The following is a 26,127-nucleotide window of genomic DNA, read 5'->3' on the forward strand; positions in this document are numbered from 1 at the left end:
TAAATCATGTGGTTAAGTCATCCTGAAAGATAGTTCTCTTTTTGTGATACTAACTCTATTTTTATACTTCTGCAACATCTTCCATCCAGAACCTCTTGCCACTTATGAAAGTGGATAAGTATTATCCACATTTTACAGATGGGGAAACTAAACCATATAAAGGTTAAATGAGTAGCTTAAGGCCCCAAGCTGAGGGACCCAGGATTATGGAAACAGTTTCTTGGATCTCTCTCCATGGCTCTAACTTCTGGCAGTTGTGCTGTCTTAACTGACAAAATCAGAGCACAAAAACCTTGAACCACACACTAAGATCCTCTGCACTATTTGATTTTAAGTTACACAGCAAGAATACATTTTTAGAAAGACACCTATTAGAATGAACATACAGGGTTAGTTTCCATCTAATATCAAATGGGGTGGGAGGGGGCTGGCTCGGTTTCATTTTAGAGAAATACATTTGTTAGATGCTTTGATCATTTATCCTAATCAAGTTGTATGTGATTTATATACTGAATTAATAAAATTAATGATAAAACTAGTCAATCTTAGGTCAGTATATACTATACATTAAGTCTCAGGCGTCTATATAATATGGTACACCGGACCCTCGCTAGAACGTGGGATTTGGGATCCATGCACTGTACCGCGTTACAGCAGGGACCATGTTAAAATGAATTCCAATTAAAGTAATTAAATTTGGGAACCATGGCCGTGACCGCGTTATATGTGTTACCTCAAATCTAAAACAACAAACAATTTTGGACACCAAGTCAGTCACCTGTAGTTTTCTTAATTCAGCCTGTATTGCGTATTAATTCTTAGTGTATGCTCATCTTCAGGGGGCTGAAGAACATATTTGTACATAGCTCTCCTGACTAGTATAAACTCAGGGTGCTAGTACAGTAATAGATTAAAGTTTGGCATACAGTGTTCAGGGTACTATAAATTTAAATACACATTTTATTTAAAGATGTTGTTTTCCCATATTCAAAGATTGTGTGAAAATATTTGACCAAGCAATGAAGACTTCCAAATTTCTAAAAGGATATTTAAAATAATGCAGAATAAATTTATCAGGTAAAAGATTTGGCAACCTGAGTTTACTATTCTTGATTAAGTAAAAGGCAGAAAGATCAGTGGTTTTGGTTTGTTTGTTTTTTTGATTGATGGTAGGTCTCTTGGATTGTGAACTGACTATAGTTATTGTGTAAATTAGAGAGATAATAAATGGAACCCCATGCTGTCATTTTTCTAACTACAGCAGTTCTTTAAAGTTAAGTGAAGAGAAGGTATTGATCTAGTAAGGAAGAACCCAAACACAGCAGTGCTGCTTAGATGTTCGTTTCCTCCCCTAAAATTAAAGGCAAAATATCACACATGCTTGGAGCCTCGTGAAACACACACTGCACATTTTAATGTGTTGTAGGTGTTACATATTTTTTAAGATACAGAAAAATTACAAACATACCTTAGCTGCACTCCCTATAAATTAATGTCAGTGGAAGAAAAAAACAGCTTTTATAGTCTAATGCAGTTTTAAAAGTTTTGTGAAAAAAGTTACAAAATGCTATAATGCAGTTAGAAAGTAGACAAGGTATCACTCAAGTGCAAGTCAGAACATTTTAAAAAATTGGTTAAGAAGTGCTTTCTCTCTTAGGACTTATATGACCCTTATTACCAACGGATCTGAGCACCTTAAAATTTTTATTACACAGAAATCAATGTTACAATTATTTCCCCCAAAATTCCCTGAGACTGCTGTTGCTGCAATGCTGATTTATTAGAACAAAATAATAATTTCTAATATAGAAAGGTTTTTAAAAAATATTTAAATTATGGTTCCTGAAATTTGATCCCAGCATTTTCGTAAATAGTCCTGTTGAGGAAAATGCATGATGTGAATAACTGTGTAGTTCTCTAGCTACATTGAAAATCATGTTATAATCTATTGAACAAGAGAACAACCTTTCACTCAGTGATCTAGACTACAAGATTAAGTGATGAAGATATTTTCCATTTTTTGGAGTGAATCTGAATAAGATGCCATTCTCAGATGGGCCTATCTACTTTGATATTTGATAGAAGTGCAATTTTTTAGTCAGCATTGAGGCAAAACAAGGAATCTGCTTCTTTCCTATTGCATTAATGTCTCTGCAGATATCCACTTTGCGATGAGATACTTTCCTGTTAACCAGAGTGAGAAGTTCTGTGAACTCCAAGGAAGAACCATACTTTCTTATCATCTCACACAAGTCTTGAATATACCAGGTGCCATTTAGAGTTTCACGATGAGAATAGTAACCTATTGGGAAATAAGAGCATAGGACTCCATTTAACCTTAAATGAAGACTAGAAGCCACAGTTAATAACTTACAATATCACAATTTACTTCTTGCCAGTCATGTTCATGGACTGCAGATAAGTTTTAGATATACGTCTCTGCACTATTTATGCTGTCTTGGGTACTCAGATGTTAGAGATAAAAACAGTACTTTGGCAAGTTTGCATAATCAAATTTAACCTGGGATTAATAAGTACGGCCACACTGAGTCAGACCAATGGTCGATCTAGCCCAGTATCTTGTCTTCCAATAGTTGCCACTGCCAGATGCTTCACAGGGAATGAACAAAACATGGCAAGTGAGTGATCGATGCCATCATCCACTCCCAGGTTCTTGCAATTTAAAGGCTTAGGACACCCAGAGCATGGGGTTGCATCCCTGATCATCTTGGCTAATAGCCATTGATGGATCTTCTCTCCGTGAACTTATTTAATTCTTTTTTGAACATATTATAGTTTTGGCTTTCACACCACCCCCTGGCAATGAGTTCCACAGGTTGACTGTGTGTTGTGTGAAGTAGTACTTCCTTTTGTTTGTTTTAAACCTGTTGCCTCTTAATTTCATCAGGTAAGCCCCATGGTTTTTGTGTCATATGAAGAGATAAACAATACTTTTTCTCCGTACCATTCTGATTTTATAGACCTCTATCACAGCCCCCCTCCTTATTGTCTCTTTTCCAAGTTGAAAAGTCCCAGTCTTTTAATCTCTCCTCATAACTTATAATGGGTGCAACTCCATTTCTGACAACGGAGTTGCATGTTCGTGATTAATTTTGCCATTTGACTTTATACAATATTTTGCAAAAAGATTTTGTATTAATATTTGTATACCTTTCCAACATCAGATAATGTTAAGCTGAATGCAATATTGATTCAGTAGCAGAAACAGTTCTGTAAATTCCCCCTCTGGTGAATTACAGGAGAGTCTTCAGGATTGGGAATGAGATGGTTTGGGAAGGGCACCCACCTGTGTGAGGAGGTTTAAGAAATCACATCCAAATGACATGAGATTAGAAGTGCAGAAGAATATTTCCTCCTGACAGGTAGCTCAGTGATAGGGATGTGATCAGTATGCTTTGAGGTACAAAGTCATTTAAAAATTGCAAGTTAGATGGCATATTTTCATTTATTCTTAAGTCTTTATCCCATGTGCAGGAGACACCACTACTAAAGCAGATATGCAAAGTGGCGAGTTTAAGGAACTTGAATTCTTGTTTTGATTGTGTGACGAAGAAACTCTGCAAGCCTACTACATTTAGTAAAACAGGAGTTAGATGCTAGAAACTTAAGTGCAAAATAACAACATACCTTCTGCAACCGAATAGCACATCAGAAAGTCTGCACCAGCAGGTAAAGTATATATAGCTGCAGCATCCACTTCAGTTTCGTTGACCTTGGACTGGTCTACAATACTGTCCACTGCATCCGGAACAATGACTGGGTCATCGTGTTTATCCCCTCTACATGCCTAGCAGGAGAAAAAGCACTGAATCCTCTCATCAGCCAAGTACAGTTAGCCCTCACCGAACAAAATTCTAAAAGCAGAAGTGCTTCCTGTTTGTTTAGATGGTCTTAATTTATGTAACTAAGTTCAGAAAGAACTACCTTTTGTCCTACTTGTACGTCCCCGAGGCTTTCATTTGTAGAGCAAGCTGTTTAATAGGGCCGGGCACCAACTTAGAAATATCAAAGCATAGCAGACCCCATACTGACCTATTCTTTACTTTTGGAAGGAGAAGAGGGAGTAGCCTTACAGATCAGTTCAAGGAGAGTGTTCTGTGTGTAAGTAGCAGCTTGAAAAGAAGTGTGGGACTACCCTTGTGAGAGACGCAGGTGCATGAGGCTGGCATTGTCAGTGAAGCAGAGTGGGGGACTCAATAAGATGCAAGTTTCAAGGGGTTCAGTACTACTTTGACTAATGACTTGGTTTGCATTGTAAATTAAAGCAAGGGTGGAACTGATTTTAGGTTATGTCTCTAGTTTTTGTTTTATGCGTGAGTCTACATTAGTAGGAGCCCCTAAATCATTAATTTTCCAGTTGAGATACTGAACTTCTCCCCTGCTTGCTGCTCTTACTTCTATAAAATCCAAAGTGGATTTACTCTCAGTATAAGGTGTTGGATTAACAGCAGATTTAATTCTGTAGGGACTCTGTGTCTGAATGAGGTTTCACCCCTACAGGACAGCAGCTATAAAGTGGTTCATCCAGGGGATGGCAGCTTTAAATTGAGGCCAGGTCTGCACAGGATTGTTGCATATGGAGGCCACTCATTTCCTGAAGGCTCTGGCCACTGTCACTCATCTTGAGTTATGCAGCCAATTTGAGACCCCACTGGAGCAAGAAAGAATTCCTTTGCTAAAAGGCCAGGAGAGGCCAACATAGTGCAGGACTAATCAAGCTCCAATATAGAGTTGTTTTTTTTCACAAAAATGTTAAGCACAGGTCATGCAGTACAAACTCCCCACAGCATCAGGCCAAGGGACCTCATCCTTGACTGGGAGGGAACCATCTGATGGGGCAAAGATGTAGTTCATGGAATTTGCCCATTCAGTCTTTAGCCTTCCTAAGTCTGGCATCTAGGTACCAGTTGTGGTCACCTAAAAATATGAGCTGAGGCCACTGACTCTCTTCCCCCAAAAAATGATGGCAATGGTGTCTGCTGCTGGACAATTGTTGGCCATCTATCCTACACGGTCTTGATTTGAGCTGGCTTTCATGTATCAGTATAATTTCACCATTGTGACTCATTGGCAGCTTCATTACACAATTATTTCCTGTTTTAGTTAGCATAGCAAAAAATCCAATTTAACTGATGCTCAAACGCTTTTGTACATTGGCTAAGATTTTCCAACCCAGGCTACATAATTTAACCCACAGACTACTTGATGCCAACTGGCAGAGGGCATAGAGAGACAGGGATCCCCTGGGTTCACTTTAAGATGTCACGTAGGGTCTCTGATTAAAGCTGTGTCACACTGGATGTCAATCATTGCAAGATGTTTTTTATATATAATATGTATATTATAATGCTGAAAAATATGTTTTAGGCCTTATAGCTAAAAGCAGCATGTCTTGAAACAAGTGCCTCCTGTCTGGAGAAGTTTTTCTCCTTAGTGGACCATTGTGTGTTTTACAATAAAAGTTTATTAGTATAGTGAGTTAAATGCTAATGAAGAGCTTGAAGAGAATTCAGAAGAGGTGAAGATCAAAGTTCTCATCTGGTATATCTGGGAGTGCAGAGAGAGACCCTAGCATCCTTCAATACATGAAGACAAGCTGCAGTCTTGATCTTTTGAAAGTGGGATTTCAGCCAGCTTGGTTGAAAAACGCTGGGAAAAGGCACTGGGGTAAGCTATCATGTAGAAGACCGGGAAATGTCCCATGAGTTACGTTTAGGCTCGACAAAGTGTGTTATGACTGTTTTATATGTAACCATTTATTTTCAATAGTCTTAATTTCTATTATTTGAATCTCTGTTCTTTGATGATGAACTTATTCTTGTTTTCACTTTAAACATTTCTAACTGCTGTGTGTTAAGCAGAGTGGTGATCCTAGTTGACCTGAGTAAGCTGCTTTGGGAGTAGCGAATCTGAGTAGCATGCAGTGGAATGGGCTGAGCACTCCAGAGGGATGCTCAGAGGACTATGGAGTTGGAATGTGCCTATCATTAACCTGGAGAGAGAGAGAGAGAGAGTTATGACTTTGGAGGCCTGAGAGGTAGTGCGTGTGTTGCCAAAGGCTGATGGAGACAAGAAGCTGATCCACAGACAAGACTTCCTCTCTCTAAGGGCAGGTAGTAGCAAGCTGCCTCTTGGAAGTGTCATAATAACCACCGCCTTTTCCACATGAGAAGAAGTTATCACAAAAAAAACTGTCCTCTGTGCCACTGGGGAAAAAAGTACACAAATTCAAGAACAGAGATCTTACCTGAATTATAAATATTTTAGGCTTTCCTACTAGACTCGGGCAGTTGTCTCCTCTGAACATGTTTGTCACTGTCTGAACTTTTATTTTAGCATCATAGGCGTAAACGTGATTATCTTCACCATGGCTCAGGAACACACACACAAAGCAGTCAGCATCACTGTGGTTGTCCATTGACACTAAAATAGTGGAACTGTGTTTAGATGATTACGCAAGCTTACAGTATTTATTAAACACCCCACCATTAGTCCACTTAAGACCACATTTAGCCATTTAATCTCAAATCAGTCGTATTTGAGATATGTTGAGCCAGAGTCTCAGCTGCTGTAAATCAGCATAGCTCTGCTGAAGTCTGGAACTACACTGATCCATACAAGCTGAGGCTCCAGTCAACTGGAATTTAGAGAGATGCTTAGTAAACACTACTTCTGTTGGTCATAGATGCATCTTGGGAATTCCAACGCTTGCAATATAATACAACTGAAGATACCACGGTATAAAATTACATATTTTCTGTTCCTTAGTCTTTTTATGTTATGGAACTTCATCACAGAAGGGAAACAATTCAGGTTACAGTGAACTTGTCTTAAGAGTGTATTTCTCTATCACTGTTATCTAGAACTTCTCCTGCAAGCAGACTAAGACATACCAACTACATGGTCTCCTACCTTCATAAATGTTCCGCATAACCTCTTCTGCTTTAAGGTCATCAAAGCATCTGACTTCAAATCCAAGCTCTGTCAAACTATCATTAAACACACATGTTTTAATAAGTATCCTTTTTGAGTTATGCTAAAAATGCCACCACTTTTGTTGCTCCCTTTAGAACTCTGTACCTTTTCCTTGAGAGAATAGATATTCATGTTAGTTTATGTAATGGTACCCAAACCTGATCCCCAGGGGTGTCTTAAAGATGCACAGGACAAAAAAAAAGTCATTTATAAAGTGAAGGCGTTCTCATGAAATAGGAATTCTGTTAAGAGCAAAAGAAAACACAAATAATGGAGGTACTCCCTCAGGGACCTGTCTGAAAACCAACCAATATGCGAAATAAAGTAGAACTTCCATTTTTGCCAAAATGCAATTTCATTTTCAGGCAACTATGAGCCAAACTGGACAATTTTGGACTTTTTTTTTGAAGGGCTATAATACTATCAAATCAGAAATTTAATATAAACAGAATATAAAAACTTAATCATGCCCTGAAATATGCTGATGCTGGGCTATGCCACCTCCCTGTATTAAGCTTTTGGTTCGGTTAATACATGCAGCCACTTCCCTTGTGAGCTCTGTGCTAATCTACTACACTTGTAACTGGTTACTTTATAAACATCAGGTCAATGCTAGCCTAGCCTGGGTGCTTTATCCATTTTTACTCATTTCCTCAATCCATGATGTGCTGTTGTTGCATAGTTCCATAGGCTAAAACAAAATTCATTATGGAACTGCATTTCTTGTGAATGGAATAGTGGGTTTGCTATCACTTCTTTTGAGGGACATGTGTTTCTAATTACTATATCTAATATTGTATGCAGCGTAGCTAAAGTTGTGTCAGTCCCAGGATATTAGAGAGACGATGAGGTAATATTTTTTTATTGGACCAACTTCTATTTAGTGAGAGAGACAAGCTTTCAAGCCACACAGAGCTTTTCTTCAAGTCTGGGGATGACCTGAAGAAGCGCTCTGTGTGGCTTGAAAGCTTGTCTCTCTCACTAAATAGAAGTTGGTCTAATCAAAAACATTACGCCTCAACTACCATGTCTCTCTATATCTAATATTGTCAGTGATGGCAGAGTCTGAAATTTGTTGGTACTCCACAGCGGACGACAACTAGTGCTAGGAGACATGGGTGTTTTCTATAAGTCACATATCCCTTCCTCTTTGCATATCTAAATTGTTGTAAAATAGCATGTGGCTAAGCTTAGACTATACTGGCTCCTTGAGTTAGCCACATAAACATACGGATGTACAGCACAATTGTGCCTGGAACAGAGCTGTCCTGCGTCCCAAAAGCTGCAGTTGCCTATTTTGCATCTGCGAGCAGCTAGAACTATGTGCACTTGCTAGGTGAATAGGAATAAAGGCTTCTTAACTTCCTTAACTTTTCAGTCAGTTTTTGAAATTGTATCATACAGCACATCTGTTTACCCTACAAACCTGACCTTGAACTACTCTGCTATTGGACAGCATAAGTTATTGAACAGATTTGAACTTCACATCACTTACTCAAACTGGTTACTGGTTTAGTGAATCACAGGAAGTGCAAGATGTGAATCAACAAAAGTCAATTTATCTCCTACCGTAAGCAGCACAATTATAAGAATCTCATGTTTAGAACTTCTATCTCAACAGTAGACACTTGCGTCCAACCATCACTTGGTTTGAATGCATTAGGGATATTAGATGAATTAATGTTGCCAAGCAATATTAAATGGGCACAATCAGCTTGAAATCTAGTCAATTACAAAAAATGAATTGAAAGTAATTTCAGGTACTCTACCTTTCTCCCGGCACTTCCTACCGGTTTGTGACGTTACAATCAAGTTTATCTTTTTTCTGTATTAACCAATGAAAATATTTGTGTTCTATTTTCCCCCTCATCATATTGAGACAGAAAAATACATTGTTTGTTTAGTTACACAATACTAAAAAGCCTTTAAAAATTAAGATCACCACTTAGACTGCTGAGGTACAGGCAGCCATCAGGGTAAGGAAGACTATTTTCACAGGGCCTGATCCTGTCCCCATTGAAATCAGTGGGAGTTCTGCCTATTATTTCAAAGGGAGCAGAAGCAAGCATTTAACTCTTTTTATCATGGGGTACTGTGCAAAATCTTTCAGTCACAATTACGTCAATGAAATCAGTTATTTTACAGCTGCTTATATAACCTTCATGACAAATCACTTTGAATGGCATATTTTTATTTAACTTATCTAAAAATAGTATCCTTCTGTAAAGCAGCCAAATATCATCTTACCTGCGTTTCAGATTGTCTCTGTCTGCAAGTGTGCCACGTCTATCTGGCAGTGTTAAGTGCCAGAAAAACTGCTCATGATTGAAGATTAAAGCAACCCCTCTTCGCCTGTGGTTCATTTTGTATTGTGCTTCTGGATCAAATGGTTGGCTGTTACAAAGAGAGAACATGCCTTTCAATTAACAAATAAATAATTATTAGTTCACCTACGTATGTTCAGAAGCCAAGATTTTCAAGAGTGACGAGAGATGTTGGGTACCCAAAGTCACATTTGAAAACCTGGGGCACATTAAATGAGTCATTCAAAAATCTCATTAAAGAACTGGCTGCAGTAGATAAAGGCCAATAAGTTCTGAGTTTAAAAAGCTGTTTCTGTAACTTTAATTGTTTGCTTGGATTATCTGTTGAATTCCAGGACAGACAACTGCCAGTGCAATAACTAGGCACATTATGATAAATTAAAGTGGAGTCTGGACTCAGTACTGATTCTCCATGTTTCACAGTTTAGCCATACTTCTTATTTTAAAAGTTATAGAGCAGACCCCTTTCGATAATGTAAGTGTGCACTAGTTGGAATTTTGTTTGAAGTTACTGTTTACTGAATCACATGCAACATGAACATGGCAGTTTTAAATAGTCACATAACTTTCTGAAGACAACATTGCAATGTAAGTTTCTTATGCTGGTGGGACAGAGCGAGATTTTCGTCCATGCTCACCCGAGACAAATAACTCAAGCAAGATGAAATCAAAATGTCCTTAATACCCGTGACTAAGTTACAAGTCTGTAATATTCAGCATTTCTGCTCTTAGAATCACCGTGCTCAGCAGTCAAAAATCAGGACAGGGAAAAAAGGTAGAGAAAGATGGGGCATTTTTCTTCCCCTTAATTATTCAACCTACACCAGTAGGAAAATTGTCGGATATAACCAGCGATAGTCTCCAAATCACTTGAGCAGCGATGGTGTGGACTTCTAAAAGATAAATTTACATACTAGGCCACAGTTTAAAAAAAACATGAATATCAGCCATAAATATTTGGTGCATACAACTTATCTGAATCTACTGAAGAAAGAAATTATCTTATGGAATGAAACAGTGATCCCTGTCTAACTTGAGATGCATACTAAAAAGCTATTTCCAAATACCCACTAGGAAGCATATGCAATGTTTTAAACAACTTCTCCCATGAAATCAGGACAAAAGTAAACATTCCACTTGAGAAGGCCTGAAACCAAATACTTACCTATCAAAAATAGCTAGCATGACTAGAGCCAGTTGTAGGGCAGTGTGACCCAACCTGGGCTATCACACTTGGCACCCTAGGACTGACCATGCGTGTTTTCAGTAAACAAAGACATAGTTGGAGGCTGCTTCTCAGCCGCTATTCCCTATATTGCTGCCTCTATGTGCTAGAAGGAGCAACTTTCTCTCACACTTTGTCCCCACCATTTGTAGTATATGTATTTGTAATATGTCAAATATTGTATGTGCATTTGTCTAACTAGCCCATAATCCATATACGTATAAATATATATATATGCTAATTGTTCTTATAAGCAGAACAAACTTGCAGTGAAATGCTGTGGACTGTTCTAAACATATAACCAGGGCCATTTGGTTCCTAGATCTTATCTAACAGGAAAAAAGATGATGAGGGGAAAAGTTAATTGATGGGTGGGTTAATGGTTGGAGAAGGGGTGTTGAATGAAGTCTGTGAAAATGGCTGGTATGAGGACATATGGAATTCTTGCATGTCATCTCAATAGCTGTAGAACTGGCTCTGGGCACAGTTTCCCCTGTATTTCTTCTTTATTAATCACTTACACACTGCCCCCATGAATGGTACGACCTTCCTGAGCTCATCTGCAAAGTCTCTACCCTGTCCACATTTAAGTCCCTCTGAAAGACCCACTTCTGCTGTAGTGTTATAGTAAATCAAGTTGATTCATAAAAAAGCAACAACTTTGTTTATAGATTCAGGCTTTAAGGCCAGAAAGGACCATCATGATAATCTAGTCTGACCTCCTGCACATAGCAGACCCCAGAATCTCATCCACACACCATGTAGTAAGCCCATAACCTCTGGCTGAGTTACTCAAATTTTGATTTAAAGACTTCAAGTTACAGCAAATCCACCATTTATTCTAGTTCAAACCAGACCTCAAATATGATGATCAGTTAGACCCTGACCATGTGGGCAAGACCCACCAGACACACACCTTGGAAAGAATTATCTGTAGTAACTCCGAGTTCTTCCCCTCTAATGTCCTATCTCTGGCCATTGGAGATATTGACTAATAGCAGTCATGGAAGGGCCACATGCCATTTGTGCGCAATCTTGTCATACTATCATAAGCTTATTAAGCTGTCTTGAAACAAGTTACGTTTCTTGCCCCCCACTACTCTCCTTGGAAGGCTGTTCCAGCACTGAATTTTTGTAATGGTTAGAAGTGGTCATTTCTATCTTTAGCTTGTAGTATCCTCAGAGCAGAGACCTGCCCCCCCTCCCAGCTGCGACATGTCTGGAAAGGGCTTAACATAGAGTGGACATTAATATAATGTAAATTTTGTTCCTTTATTGTATGTATTTTTCAGACAATTTGTTTCCCTGCATGTGCAATGTGTGCCTGTTGTTCACATATTGTATTTCTTAGTTTCCTTTCCTCCTCCATATAGTTATATCTGGAACGTACCTTTTACTTTAATCCTTTTAAAATACAAATACTCTATTTAAAAAAATTAATGCACGAACCTAATTTCAAATGACTGCTCAATTCCAAAAGAATTGTGTTGTGGTGACATCCACCCAGTTTCATGCTGGTTGTGTCTCCTATCCCTGTTACACTTGACATGCATCACCTGTTTTTCATGGGCTGGGGGCAGAGCCACCACTAGGAACAAAGAGACCTTCCAAAACAGGTAATGGGGGAAGTGGCAGCAGTGAGGTGTGTGTGTGTTCGCACACATGCATATTAAGAGCTGGGTGTAATTTTTCAGCTGAAACTTTTTTCACTGAAAAAAATGCAGATTTGGATTGACCAAAATATTTTGGCAAATTAATGCTGACTTTGTGAACTGCTTCAGTTGAAAAAAATGTGGAAATGTAGAAATGGTTCATTTTGACATTTACGAAATGTTTTGATTCTTCAGCTAGATTCAGAAGGGGAATTAGAGGCCTAACTCCAACATTTAGGCACCACTCACAGCACTGATGAGGAGCTAGTCCCTTTATGCCCAATAGCCAGGCAACTCACCTGGGATGTGGGAGACCAGGACTGAATGCCCCCTGCTTTGAACACAGGTCTCCCCACTCCCAAGAGAGTGCCCTAACCAGCTGGCGATTGGAGGCTGAAGTAGGCTCCCTCAGTCACTCTTGTTGAAGCTGTTCCACTTTGCATAAATAAATATTTATTGGGCTAGAGAGAAGTGGTGAATGCCCTACCAGACTAGAGAGTAATTATCATTCTCTCTGTCCTAGTGACTATACCTATTTATACAAAGCGGAAGGGCTTCAACAGGAGAGCTTGAGAGAGACCCCCACCAGAATATCCCATAGCTCAGTCGTAAGAGCACTCTCCTGAGAGGTGGGAGATTCCTGTTCAATTTTTTTTCTCCTCCACCCTCTCAAGGCAGAGAGGGTGGAATTAAACCTGGGTCTCCCACATCCTGAGCGAGTGCTCTAACCAGCCACTGGGCTGAACATTGTAAGAGTAGCAGCACCACCTCCTCATCCTCCAGCTGGATTTTAAGTGGGGCCTGATCTGGTAGGCATGCTCTGAGTATTTCTACTACGTTGATCCCACCAGCAAGAGAGGTTGGGGAATGACTGTCTTTCCCTGGTTGGAGGATCATGCTGGTACTTTGGCATCTGGATGCCTGGAGTAAGGCAGCAGTGCGCATGCTCAGAGACAGAGACGTACTGCACCAACAGACCTTTACAGCAAAAGTTAGGCACCAAGTAAATTTAGGTGCCTACAAGGTTAGGCAGCAGCTGAGCAGGGGGTCTGTGGATCACAGCAGCACCTCAACCAGGAACTTGGGCACCTAAATCCCTTTGTGGATCTGGGCCCTAAACACACCCCTTTCCTCTGCATTTCACTCCTGGCTAGCTTAGGTAGCTCCTAAATCAGCTTGCTGGCTCCAGTGGATCCCATTCTTAGGAATCTAACTCTCCCCATGCATTGTGTGGGAAATCCGGGTACCTAACTTCGGACCATGAATTCTACTCGATAGCAGGTTGCCAAGGAGGTTAGTGTTGCAATGCCTACGTTCACTTCACGAATCTAGCCCAGGGGTTGGCAACCTTTGAGAAGTGGCACGCCAAGTCTTCATTAATTTAAGCTTTTGCGTGCCAGTAATTTTACATTTACAGGGCTCCGCAATGGAACCCCAGACTGGCAGTGGGCTGAGCAGGACTGGCAGCCAGGACCCCGGCTGGCAGAGGGCCGGTCACTGGAACCTCAGACCAGCAATGAGGTAAGTGGGGGCGGTGGCTGGTATCCCAGGCTGGCAGCAGGCTGAGCAGGGCTGATGGCCGGGACCCTGGCTGACAAGGGGCTGGTGGCCGGAACCCCAGACCATCAGTGGGCTGAGCGGGGTGGCGGACAGAACCCCAGACCGGCAGCGGCTGAGCCGCTGCCGGTCTGGGGTTCCGCCGGCTTCTGTCAGCTGGGGTCCTGGCTGCTGGCCCCACTCACCCTGCTGCCAGCTGGGGGTTCTGTTCACCCAGGCCGGCAGCGGGCTGAGTGGGGCCGGGGGACGGGACCCTGGTTGGCAAGGGGCCAGAACTCCAGACCGTCAGCGGGTTGAGCAGCGTGGCGGACAGAACCCCAGACCAGCAGCGGCTCACCCGCTGCCGGTCTGGGGTTCCGCTGGCTCCTGCCAGCCGGGGTCCCGGCCACTAGCCCCACTCAGCCTGCTGCCAGCCGGGGGTTCTGTTCACCCAGGCCGGCAGCGGGCTGAGTGGGGCCGGGGGTCGGGACTCTGGCTGGCAGCAGCGTGCCAGTAAAAATCAAGGGGCCGGTGGCCAGAACTCCAGACTGTCAGCGGGCTGAGCAGGGCCAGCGGCGGGCTGAGCGGCTCAGCCAGCCGCTGGTCTGGGGTTCTGTCCGGTGGCTCCTCCCAGCCGGGGTCCCGGCCACCGGCCCCACTCAGCCCGCTGCTGGCCTGGGGTTCCGTTCACCCAGGCAGGCAGTGGACTGAGTGGGGCTGGCGGCCGGGACCCCAGCTGGCAGCAGTGTGCCAGTAAAAATCGGCTCGCATGCCGCCTTTGGCACGCATGTCGCAGGTTGCCAACCCCTGATCTAGCCCACGTCTCCTTCTTACTGTATGTATTTGTTCACTGTCCAGCACTGAGGAACTCTGATTCTTCCTAGGGCCTCTGGGTGGTGCCATAATAAAATAATAATGAACACTACTACTTCAGTGATATGTAGGAGTTTGATACACATGTTCTGTAATGTTACGGGGCCTTCTTTGGTACTCAGCTTGGGCTCTTACCAAAGATTTAAAAAACCCCAAGTCATAAATGTTTTGAGTTTCACATTCACATCTCTCTCTCTCTTCCATTACCATCTTTAGTCGTTCTGCCTTTACCTTCTCTCAAGGGCATCTGTTTCTGTGACGTTTTGGTCTCCATCTATAACAAAAAGAGAGCCAAAGGGTATTTGAATTACTAACCCAGTTGTTAAAAGAAAATTTGATATCTTAGGCAGTGGGAGATTTTCAAATTTAAACTTAAATCAGGGCTTGAGTCATGCTACATCACCCCAGAATGCCATTCCGGCACTTTATTTGGTGGGGTTCCGTTCCTACCACGTATGAGTGATAGTTCTGGAAATCCATTCCAGCATTTCTTTTTTAAGGACTCATATGTAGAGCATGTGCAACAATCTGTAAAGTACACTTGATAACATAAACAAGGAGTTCATGCACAGGCCAGATAATTAGGCATGAAATCACCTGATTTGCATTAACGCCTATTGGGGTGCACAATCATATGGGTTTACTTTTGGAGGCCATTCTTAAACATGTGACCCTCAAAGACCAGATTTTTAAAATTGCAAAAATGCGGATGCATAAATTGTATATCAGCAATCATGGACACTGCATATACAAATGACAAGCTCTCCGTCTGGTTATTTTAACACACAGCCTCTGTAATTTCATGCAAAAACTCTGCATGCTTTTGTATACACTATTTAATTTCTAGCACATAGTGGCACTTCTTTTAAATACATGATGCAATCAGCCTGAAACTAAGCATTTTCTTTGAGGCTAGCTCAACAATTTAGTAAGTGATGTAGGTATTGGGACATCCAACTAGCAGAAAAATTCTAAAACATGCAAACAACTCACACCCTTTCTTCTACTAAAATGCATAGAATACGTACATCCGCCTTGTTAGTACACCCAAAACTCCTACTGAAATTAACAACACTATTGAGTGTACAAGGAATACAGAGCTGGACCTACTGTTCTAAAGATGTTAAAGATAAAGCTGTCAACTATGTCCTGCTCCCATCTTCTCCCACCTATACGTTAGTGTCTCCATAGATCTGAAGATATCTCACAATCCATATTACCAAAAGTGTGACAGCCCACAATATTCTTTTTAACCTTGCCATTTTATGAAAGTAATACACTTTACTGTACCTTTGGTATTTAAAGCAGGCCCACTATCCACCTGGATTTGCCCTGCAATTGAAAACACCACACCAATGTCACTGTCATAACGTACAATGTATCAGCTGCAAAAAAGAAAATGTGAGCACATTTTTATACTACACAACTCACACCCTTTCATAATTTGTTTCTGTAATAAATCAAATGAATGGAGTCATAACATTGAGCTATGACGGACCACATTTGTTAAATTTTGTGATTATTTTTTGCCCTTTGTGGCCCCATCAGTACCCTACCATTGAAATCAAGTCATGAAGGCCTTGTCTACATTAGCACTTCTCCTATTACTGGTCTCGCACAGGTATAGCTCCACTGGTGACAACAATGGTGGAAAAGCTAGTGTAGACCAGTTGCCAGTGTTTTTACCATCATGTTGTCTAACTGTCAAGGTTAGATGGAACAGTGTAGAAAACACCTGTAGCCTGTCTACACTAGCAAGTCCACTGCGGCTACCACCAGAAGAACTGCACCAAGGGTGCTAGACTAATGATGGGAGAAGTGCTGAAAAGTATTAGCATAGACACAGCTAAACTTAGCAGTAATGACATAGTTCAGAATCTTAAACAAAAGAACTATTACAGAGAGTGTGTGTGTATGAGACTCACAATAGTTTTTGCCTGCAAACCTGGAGTTAAGGCTGATAAAGTATCACTTCAGCCAAAGTACACCCAACCCTTGAAAATATGATTGTTTCCCTTAAAAACTGTCTTTCCTTAACTTGGAATTTCCAAGTTAAGTTCCCACTTAATTGCCAACCTCTCCCAAAAAACATACCTAAGTATGCAAATACATAGTTAAGGTCTCTGTGATCGGGGTATTGGGCCTATCTCAGTGTTGACAAGGAAAAGTTAACCTTCCTCTTTAGGAAGGGCCACCGCTACATGTGCATAATGATGGGATATGCAGAGTAGTGCAAGCTGTGGGGAATTAATGAATTCCAGAAAAGGGAAAGAAAGAATCAGGCAGGGGGCTTGACACAAATAAGCTTCAAGGGAGAATAGCTGAGCCAAAGGACTTGTCTTATGCTGAAGTAAGCCATGTTGTGTGTTGAGTTTTATCTGACTGAGGTAAGATACCCTTTGTTTGCTGGGTCTCAGGCTAAAGAAAAATAAAGAGGACTTCTTGCTTGCTCTTAATTTCATTTCTGTTTAATCAGTTTCTTGTCATTTTTACTTTGAGTTTCACATACTCAATTAGAAAAACTCTACAGTATTTGGACTGCAAACACTGCTGGGAACTGTTCATTTGGGTTGTTGTTTTTTTTAAAGTTTCTAAATTTTTAATTAATGAAAATGTTCTGTTGGTCATAAGTCTTGTAAAGCTGGTATTTTTCAAAGGAACATCAGGGAGTTAGAGGGGTACGCAACTTCCACTGGATTCAGTGGGATCTGGGAACCTAAATTTCTGTTGGCTCCTTTGAAAATCCCATACTAAAAGTTTCTTTTTTACAATATCTAAAATTTGCGCCAAATGAAGTGACAATATACCTTTCAAAATTCACTGATACTCAAATCTGTATATTCCTTATTGGTTAACTCTAAGTGAATCCTTGGATTCACTCATCAATGACTGCAATCACATGGTAAAGGTATATTTACTGAGGCCTAGATTGTTTTCTCCTATGGGAATTGCTGGTGCTACCAAGTTGCTTGAAGTCCTAGTCACACCTAAGACCTGGTGGCATTCTCAAACGATCTCTTAAAGGGAACCAAGCCAGTAGATATTCTCAGAAAATGCCTCCCAGTTAGGGCCCTGCACAAAAGACAGCCAGGGACAAGCAGTGGTGGGGTATTTCTAGCTCAGTCTATCCCATGTCCCGGTGGTTAGGGCACTCATCTGGGATGTGGGAAGATCTTGTTTGCAAAGCAAGCAGGGAATTGAAAGGAGGAACTCAGGCCTCCTATATCACTAGGCCACAGAAACAGAGTGACTCTATAGCCTAGTGCTTCGGCCATCACCTGGGAAGTGGGAGAATCAGGTTCAAGGCCCTGCTCCAAAAAATATTTAAGGTGTAACCGCTCCAAAGGAAAGACTGGGAGAGGAACATCCACCCCACAAATACCCAGGAAGATACTTACCTGGGATGTGCAGTCCTCGATTCAAGTATTTGTGCACATCAGACAGAGGATGGATTTGAACTTGGGTTTCCCACATCCTAGCTAAGTGCCCTAACCATGGGTCTACTGAGTAGATTAACAAGCATGTACTTTTGGATGTATTTTGTGCAGGGCCTGAACCAGTATGCATGCTCTGAGACCATTAACTGGATCAGTCCCCCCACTGGAAAGGTAGGGATAAGGGGGAATGGTTAGTTTGAGAATCTCACTGGGGCTTAAGAATGAGCTGGGGTGGCATCATTCCTCAAGCAGCTTTGCACATGTCTATTGCTGGAAACTTAGGCATTTAGGGGACTTTAGACAGCAACTGCACAGTGGTTTAGAGAACATTGGTGGTGCCTAAATATTGGATTTAGACCATAAGTCTTTGTGAATCTAACCCTCTGACTTGCCTATGGTCTGTGGCAGAATAGGGAATTAAACCCAGCTCCCTCAATCACAGGTTAGCACCCTAACAACTAGACCATCTGTCTTCATACCTGAAACTGAATCAATGATAGTACTCAGTCCTTGCGCAAATCAGACTCCAAAAGAACACAGTTAGTGACCACCTGTAAAAATATTAATTCTCTTCTACTGACCAAGTACATGGTCATTGGAAGAGCTAGAACTAAAACTTATGATCTCCGAGTGCCCAACCCAATGCACCTTTCCTTAGGACAAAATACTGCTACAAAGTTTTGTGTAGCTCCATGAATGACACTTCTTGCCAGTGAGAAATGGTAACTTACTTTGTGTTATGGGTGCCCAGTAGCAGCGGGTAGGGCGTTATAGGAGTCTGTCCTCTTGCACCGCACAGAATCAGGAGATTGTGAGATGCAGGAGTGACTGGGAAACTTGGAGAAGCTAGTGATAACCAGCAGCAGACAGGGGGAATAGAACCCAGGGGGTTTTGGGGGTGAGGAGTGGAAGAGGCAGGAAAACCTGAGGCAGTTTCCTTCATTTTGTATCAGCTTCCCATTATCCTACCTTCTGCCTCTGACACACTTCATTCCTTTCCACTCACACACAAAAGGAAACTTCATAATAATGCTACAACTGCAGAATATCAGTAGTTAAAATAATCACTATTAGATATTATGTGGATAGTCAAAATGTTGTTCGAAAATAGAACGTAACCTAGGAACGCTATACACTATGGCCTCAATCCTGCAAGGAGCTCGGCAAAGATGCACCTCTGTGGAGCTCCTTGCAGGGAAGAGGCTACGTAGGAATGTGTACCTAATGAAAGTAGTTTCAGTTAGTGAAGAAAAACAGATGACTGGCTTGAAGGGAACAACCTGGGATGTTATAGTTAATGATTCTTAACATGTGGGTGGTGACTGCTCAAGGGTATGAGTTGAATGCCAGAGGTTGTCTACTGCATCACAAGCTAACTGTATTCATCTGAAGCAGATTCACTTACAACGTGGCCCTCCACTAACACCAGGAATGCCTTTTCCCTCTTTCCTATGGGCACGGGCACAGGCATAAATCAATGTGTCAGGAGCTGACTGAGGAGATATCTGAGCCATTAGCAATTATCTTTGAAAAGTCGGGGAAGACAGGAGACATTCCAGAAGACTGGAAAAGGGCAAATATAGTGCCCATCTATAAAAAGGGAAATAAGGATAACCCAGGGAATTACAGACCAGTCAGCTTAATTTCTGTACCCGGAAAGATAATGGAGCAAATAATTAAGCAGTCAATTTGCAAACACCTGGAAGATAATAAGGTGATAACAGTCAGCATGGATTTGTCAACAACAAATTGCGTAAACCAACCTGATAGCTTTCTTTGACAGAGTAACAAGCCTTGTGGATGGGGTGAAAGCAGTAGATGTGGTATACCTTGACTTTAGTAAGGCTTTTGATACTGTCCCGCATGACCTTCTCATAAACAAACTAGGGAAATACAACCTAGTTGAAGTTACTATAAGGTGGGTGCATAACCGGTTGGAAAATCGTTCCCAGAGAGTAATCGGTGGTTCACAGTCATGTTGGAAGGGCATAATGCGTGGGGTTCCGCAGGGATTGGTTCTGGGTCTGGATCCGTTCAATATCTTCATCAATGATTTAGATAAAGGCATAGAGAGTACACTTATAAAGTTTGTGCACGATACCAAGCTGGGAGGGGTTGCAAGTGCATTGGAGGATAGGATTAAAATTCAAAATGATCTGGACAAACTAGAGAAATGGTCTGAAGTAAATAGGATGAAATTCAATAAAAATAAATGCAAAGTACTCAACTTAGGAAGAAACAATCAGTTGCACACATACAAAATGGGAAATGACTGCCTAGGAAGGAGTACTGCAGAAAGGGATCTGGGGGTCATAGTGGATCACAAGCCAAATATGAGTCAATAGTGTAATGCTGTTGCAAAAAAAGCAAACATCAGTCTGGGATGTATTAGCAGGAGTATTTTAAGCAAGACATGAGAAGTAATTCTTCCGCTCTACTCCACGCTGATTGGGCCTCAACTGGAGTATTGTGTCCAGTTCTGAGTGCCACATTTCAGGAAAGATGTGGACAAATTGGAGAAAGTCCAGAGAAGAGCAACAAAAATTATTAAAGGTCTACAAACATGACCTATGAGAGAAGGTTGAAAAAATTGGGTTTGTTTAATCTGGAGAAGAGAAGACTGAGAGAGGACATGATAACAGTTTTCAAGTACATAAAAGGTTGTTACAAGGAGAAAGGAGAAAAATTGTTCTTCTTAACCTCTGAGGATAGGACAAGAAGCAATGGACTTAAATTGCAGCAAGGGTGGTTTAGGTTGGACATTAGGGAAAATGTCCTAACTGGAATAAATTGCCTAGGGAGGTTGTGGAATCTCCATCACTGTGGATTTTTAAGAGAAGGCTGGACAAACACCTGTCAGGATGGTCTAGATAATACTTAGTCCTGCCTTGACTGCTGGGGACTGGACTAGATGTCCTCTCGAGGTCCCTTCCAGTTCTATGATTCTATGAAATATTTGTAGCCTTATGACAGGGTTTGGTTGCTAGAGTACACAGCCAGCTGTGTATCTGTAGTAAGTGTACCTGCAATGGCAATAAGCAGGTAGTGTGGGTAGAGGGCAATGTATCAGACAGCATGGGTACAAATTTCAAAGTGCTAGCTACACTCTCTTCAACCTCATTCTGAATCGGCTGCAGTGCCAATGCTGCCCTTTAGCCTATGCTACGGTATGCCACAGGGTGCACGGGGGACTAAGCAACCACACCCCAATCCATCCAAACTTTGTTTTAAAAGGAGGGGTGCTCCTAAAATACATACAATGTTAAATAAAAAACCATCATTATTGTAAAAAGAAAAGGAGTACTTGTGGCACCTTAGAGACTAACCAATTTATTTGAGCATGAGCTTTCGTGAGCCACAGCTCACTTCATCAGATGTTTACCGTGGAAACTGCAGCAGACTTTATATACACACAGAAATCATGAAACAATACCTCCTCCCACCCCACTGTCCTGCTGGTAATAGCTTATCTAAAGTGATCAACAGGTGGGCCATTTCCAGCACAAATCCAGGTTTTCTCACCCTCCACCCCCCCACACAAATTCACTCTCCTGCTGGTGCTAGCCCATCCAAAGTGACAACTCTTTACATAATCAAGTCGGGCTATTTCCTGCATAGATCAAGGTTTTCTCACATCCCCCCCACCCCCATACACACACAAACTCACTCTCCTGCTGGTAATAGCTCATCTAAACTGACCACTCTCCAGGTTTAAATCCAAGTTAAACCAGAACATCTGGGGGGGGGGGTAGGAAAAAACAAGAGGAAACAGGCTACCTTGCATAATGACTTAGCCACTCCCAGTCTCTATTTAAGCCTAAATTAATAGTATCCAATTTGCAAATGAATTCCAATTCAGCAGTTTCTCGCTGGAGTCTGGATTTGAAGTTTTTTTGTTTTAAGATAGCGACCTTCATGTCTGTGATTGCGTGACCAGAGAGATTGAAGTGTTCTCCGACTGGTTTATGAATGTTATAATTCTTGACATCTGATTTGTGTCCATTTATTCTTTTACGTAGAGACTGTCCAGTTTGACCAATGTACATGGCAGAGGGGCATTGCTGGCACATGATGGCATATATCACATTGGTGGATGTGCAGGTGAACGAGCCTCTGATAGTGTGGCTGATGTTATTAGGCCCTGTGATGGTGTCCCCTGAATAGATATGTGGGCACAATTGGCAACGGGCTTTGTTGCAAGGTTAGCTGCAAACAAAGAGCTTGTCTACATGGGAAAGTTATTCTGGAATAAGATAAGGTGTGAATTAAAACAGATATAGTTATACTGGTATCATTCCCCAAGTGAACACTCTTAGGGTATATCTACACTATGGACCTTACAGCAGCACAGCTGTACCACTACAGCCGTGCCACTGTAAGGTCTCCCGTGTAGCCGCTCTTTGTTGGCAGGTGAGAGCTCTCCTGAGGGCATAATTAAACCACTCCCAACAAGCAGCGTTATCGATGTCGGCAGGAGAGTCTCTTCTGCCAACACAGCGCTGTCCACATCAGCACTTTTGCAGGTGAAACTTATGTCGGTTGGGGGTGTGGTTTTTTTTTTACACCCGTGAGCAACAAAAGTTTTACCAGCAAAAGTGGTAGTATAAACAAAGCCTTACTCTGGTATAAGAGTGTCTTTTTTCAGTTTAGTCTTTTTTTCGCTTCTTGGCTCTTTGAGCTAAGATCATATGTTGCTCGGGAAGGTGGTTAAGCTAAACTGGAAAAGACACTCTTACGCTGAAATAAGTTTGTCCACCTCGGGTTATACAGCTGTAACAATGGCATAACTGGTAAATATTTTGAAGTTTGAAGGGGTTTTGTTTGGTTGGGGTTTTTTGTTTGGTTGGGTGGCGGGGGTGGTTTGTAAACAATCTTTTTGTGCAGTCTACTACTAATACCAGTTCTGAAAAGACGGTTGGGGAAGAGATCTGGGAGCATAGTCATTGCAGAGTTCTACTTCTTTTTAATTGATTTTTGGTTAATACTTATGCATGTGTTAAGCACTGTTTTACATGCACAGGGTATTATAGGAGATGCTATACATTTTAAAAATAACACTGTTCTTTACAAGAGAAATAAAATAACTTTTAAAAGCACGGTTAAATCACCTTTATAAATAACTGCAGGGGTCATACTTTGCAAACCTGCTTTATTTTAAGAAAACGCTAGTTCGACGGAGAGTGTACTACTGCCCATCCTATTAATTTAATGTGCAATGTATGCATGGGAAGAATTTACCTCTGGCTCCTTCGACCAATATCAATAAGTAGTGGATAGCGGGCATTTTATGCATCCTGTTTGAAACCCTGCCAACCAAAGGTGGCAGCTGTTTATGAATCACTGGTTTGCCTGGCACTGCAAGAATAGGTGCAGTGTAACCAGGGTTTAATTCGTGCCTGGGCTTGCCAGGGCTAAACCCTGGCACCCCTAGGCTTGGCAGTTCATAGCCCCAGCACCTCTCCCTTGCCACATCAGTTATGAAAGTAAAACAAAATTGCTTGAGGCCCTGGCACCTCTTTCATTACAGATTCAGCACTGAGTGTAGCAAAGAAGAGCAGATCCCTGCCCTGAGGGGCTGCCACCCGCACGCACAATAACCCACAGCAGAGCAGCGGCCGCTTTGGGGACCCTGGGCAGCAGCTGTGTGTGTTGCTGGGGAGGCAGGAGCCCCAGGCTGAGAGCCGGAGACAAAGGGCAGGGACAAAGGCCGGAGACAAAGGGCGCCCTCGCCTTTCACTTTCCCTTCTCAAGGGCAAGGAGACGTGGCCGATGGTCGCAGGGGCCCCCTGGCCAGACACCCCCAGCTCTGCAGAGAGAGGCAGTAAAGGGAGCCCCCTCCCCAGGGGGGAACTATGGGGTTTAGGTTCCTTTTCCCCTGCCCGGGAGGGGGGACACCCTCCCCCAGCGCCCTCAGAGACGATGCCTCAGCCGCCCCCCAACCGCAGAGCCCAGGGGAAACAGCGCAGCCCGGGCCCGCCGGCCGGCGCCGCACGCTCGCCTCTGGGTGCTCCGCAGGCTGGGAGCCCGCGGGCCGGGCTTGCCTGCCCTACCGGAGTTGCCGCCGATGCGCTGCTGCTTGGAGCTCGCCATGGCCCCAGAGAAAGGCTCCAAGTGCGCCCCCCCCAGCCGAAGCTTAACAGACGCCGCAGCCTTGCCCGGCTCCTCGTCTTCCTCCGCCGCTTCCTGCACCACCCGCCCCCGGCCCGCCTCCCTCCTTCAGTGGCCGCCGCCCCTTCCCGCGCCAGGCAACCCCGGGCGGCTCCCGGCGGGCGGATGGGATCCCGGAGGGCGCGCCCCGGCCGGGCTCTCCCCAGCCCCTGGTGTGGTCAGCGGGGTTGTACAGTCCAGTCGGCTGTCCTCCTCCAGCTGGGTGGGGAGAAAACCAGCAAAAATCCAACCAGGTCCTCCCTGCAGTAACTGGGGTTTTGGTTTTATATCATTGGCCAGAACCAAACCCCAGATCCAAACCCCACCAGCAACTGGGGGATTTCAGGGGGCAGGAGCCAGCTGGAAATTTCAGACCTGGCCCCTATATTTTTAATTAGTGTACTGAACCGAGACCCTGTGGATCAGCCCTCTGCCCCCATGCTGATCTGAGTGTCCCTAAATTCTGGATCAAGTTTCCCATATGGTTCTTGTTAACTGTCGGTCTCCTGCCAGTATTTAGCCTTAGATGGAGTTTACCACAGCTTTGGGCTGCATTCCCAAGCAACCTGACTCCAAGAAGACCCGGTCCCGGCGCGCCGGGGGCTGCTACCGGACTCACACCGTCCATGGGCACCTCTTAAGTTCAAGAGGGCATGAAACCATTAAGAGGTGTCCGTGGACGGTATGAGGCTGGTAGTGGCCCCTTGCGTGCCGGGACCAGGTCTTCTTAGAGTTGGGTTGCATGGGAATGAAGCCCAGCGCTGGTGGTAAACTCCATCTAAGCCTAAAGTCTGGCCCTTGCCTATGAAGCATTACACTTAGGGGTCTCGAACATATGGCTTGGCATGCAAAATTGAGTCAATGGCAGCTTGGTCATTAGAACTGTGTAGGGACAATTGCGTGCCTCACTGCTGCACAGTTTTAAAAATTAGGTCCTGAATGAGCCACCAAATAGTGTTGAGCGCAACAGCTGCCTTACTTAAAATCTGCACCTTAGGTCGCTTGGAGGAAATCCCAGTGTAATGTGCACACCTAAGTATTTTGTCTTTTAAAATATCTTTTTTTGTTTAAAAATATGGAACTTGCTGTTCTGACCAAGTTATTCCCCTTGTGAACCCTTTCACTGGATTCCTGTTTCTTACTGCATCAAATTCAAGCTTCTTGTCTTTACTGTGAAGGCCCAATATATTCTCACTCCCTACCTACTGTGCCTCTTTGCTCTCATTTTCTGTTATTCCCCATTTTATTCTCTCCTTCTTGGTCTCTTCTTATTGCTCCTGCCTTTCTCTATCCGCTGTGCTTGTCCTGGTTTCCCATTTCAGACAATTGTCAGCTTCCTCCTTCCTCCAATTCCTCCTTACCACTCACATCTTTCAGGAAATTTTCCTATCCTGTTCTAACCTGCAATAATCTCTCCACAATGTCTTTTTTTTTTAACCTTAATTCCTGTCTTATGTCTGGTCTTTTTTCTTTATTTTCACTTACCGTGTAAATACTTTAGGGCAGGAAACGTGTCTCAATCTGTTGGTAGATTGTTGTGTAAATGTTTGACACTATAATAATTACTATTAATCTATACACCTATTCATTTTGTAAAGAAAAGCTCCATGTGGGACCAGTAGCATATATTTATCACAAGTGCTGTGGCTATTGTTTTTTACTCCCTACACTTGTATCACAACATGTTTGCCAAATCCCAAAGTACATATATGCATATAAAAATGGATAGAACTAGGGCCTGAGGGTTGGAAAACAAAAGAGATTAAAAACTATAAATTAGGGAAATAGAGGAGGATTCCATAAAGAATAAAGAGCAGATTAAAGTTCTTCCCTTCACTCTAAAATAGTCCAGTTACACTAACCAAAATGACTGCATTTAGAATAAATGGACCGAATAGCTAATAGTTCACCAAACCACCCCCCTCCCCCACCAAAAA

At 42.6% G+C, this 26,127-nt stretch overlaps 1 protein-coding gene across 1 annotated transcript; it reads right to left on the reverse strand.

The window, feature by feature from the left end:
• Positions 1–1,392: 1,392 nt before the first annotated feature.
• CASP6 (caspase 6) lies at positions 1,393–24,248 on the reverse strand. Its single transcript, XM_048847491.2, has 8 exons — positions 24,094–24,248; positions 15,897–15,938; positions 14,838–14,880; positions 9,244–9,390; positions 6,934–7,010; positions 6,269–6,444; positions 3,649–3,808; positions 1,393–2,302 (listed from the first exon to the last, which is right to left on the reverse strand). Exons 1-8 carry the CDS (start codon positions 24,131–24,133, stop codon positions 2,064–2,066), a joined length of 924 nt encoding a protein of 307 aa, XP_048703448.1. The 5' UTR covers positions 24,134–24,248; the 3' UTR covers positions 1,393–2,063.
• Positions 24,249–26,127: the final 1,879 nt, after the last annotated feature.

This window comes from Caretta caretta, chromosome 4, assembly GCF_965140235.1.
Source record: "Caretta caretta isolate rCarCar2 chromosome 4, rCarCar1.hap1, whole genome shotgun sequence".
Classification (NCBI taxonomy): Eukaryota; Metazoa; Chordata; order Testudines; family Cheloniidae; genus Caretta; species Caretta caretta.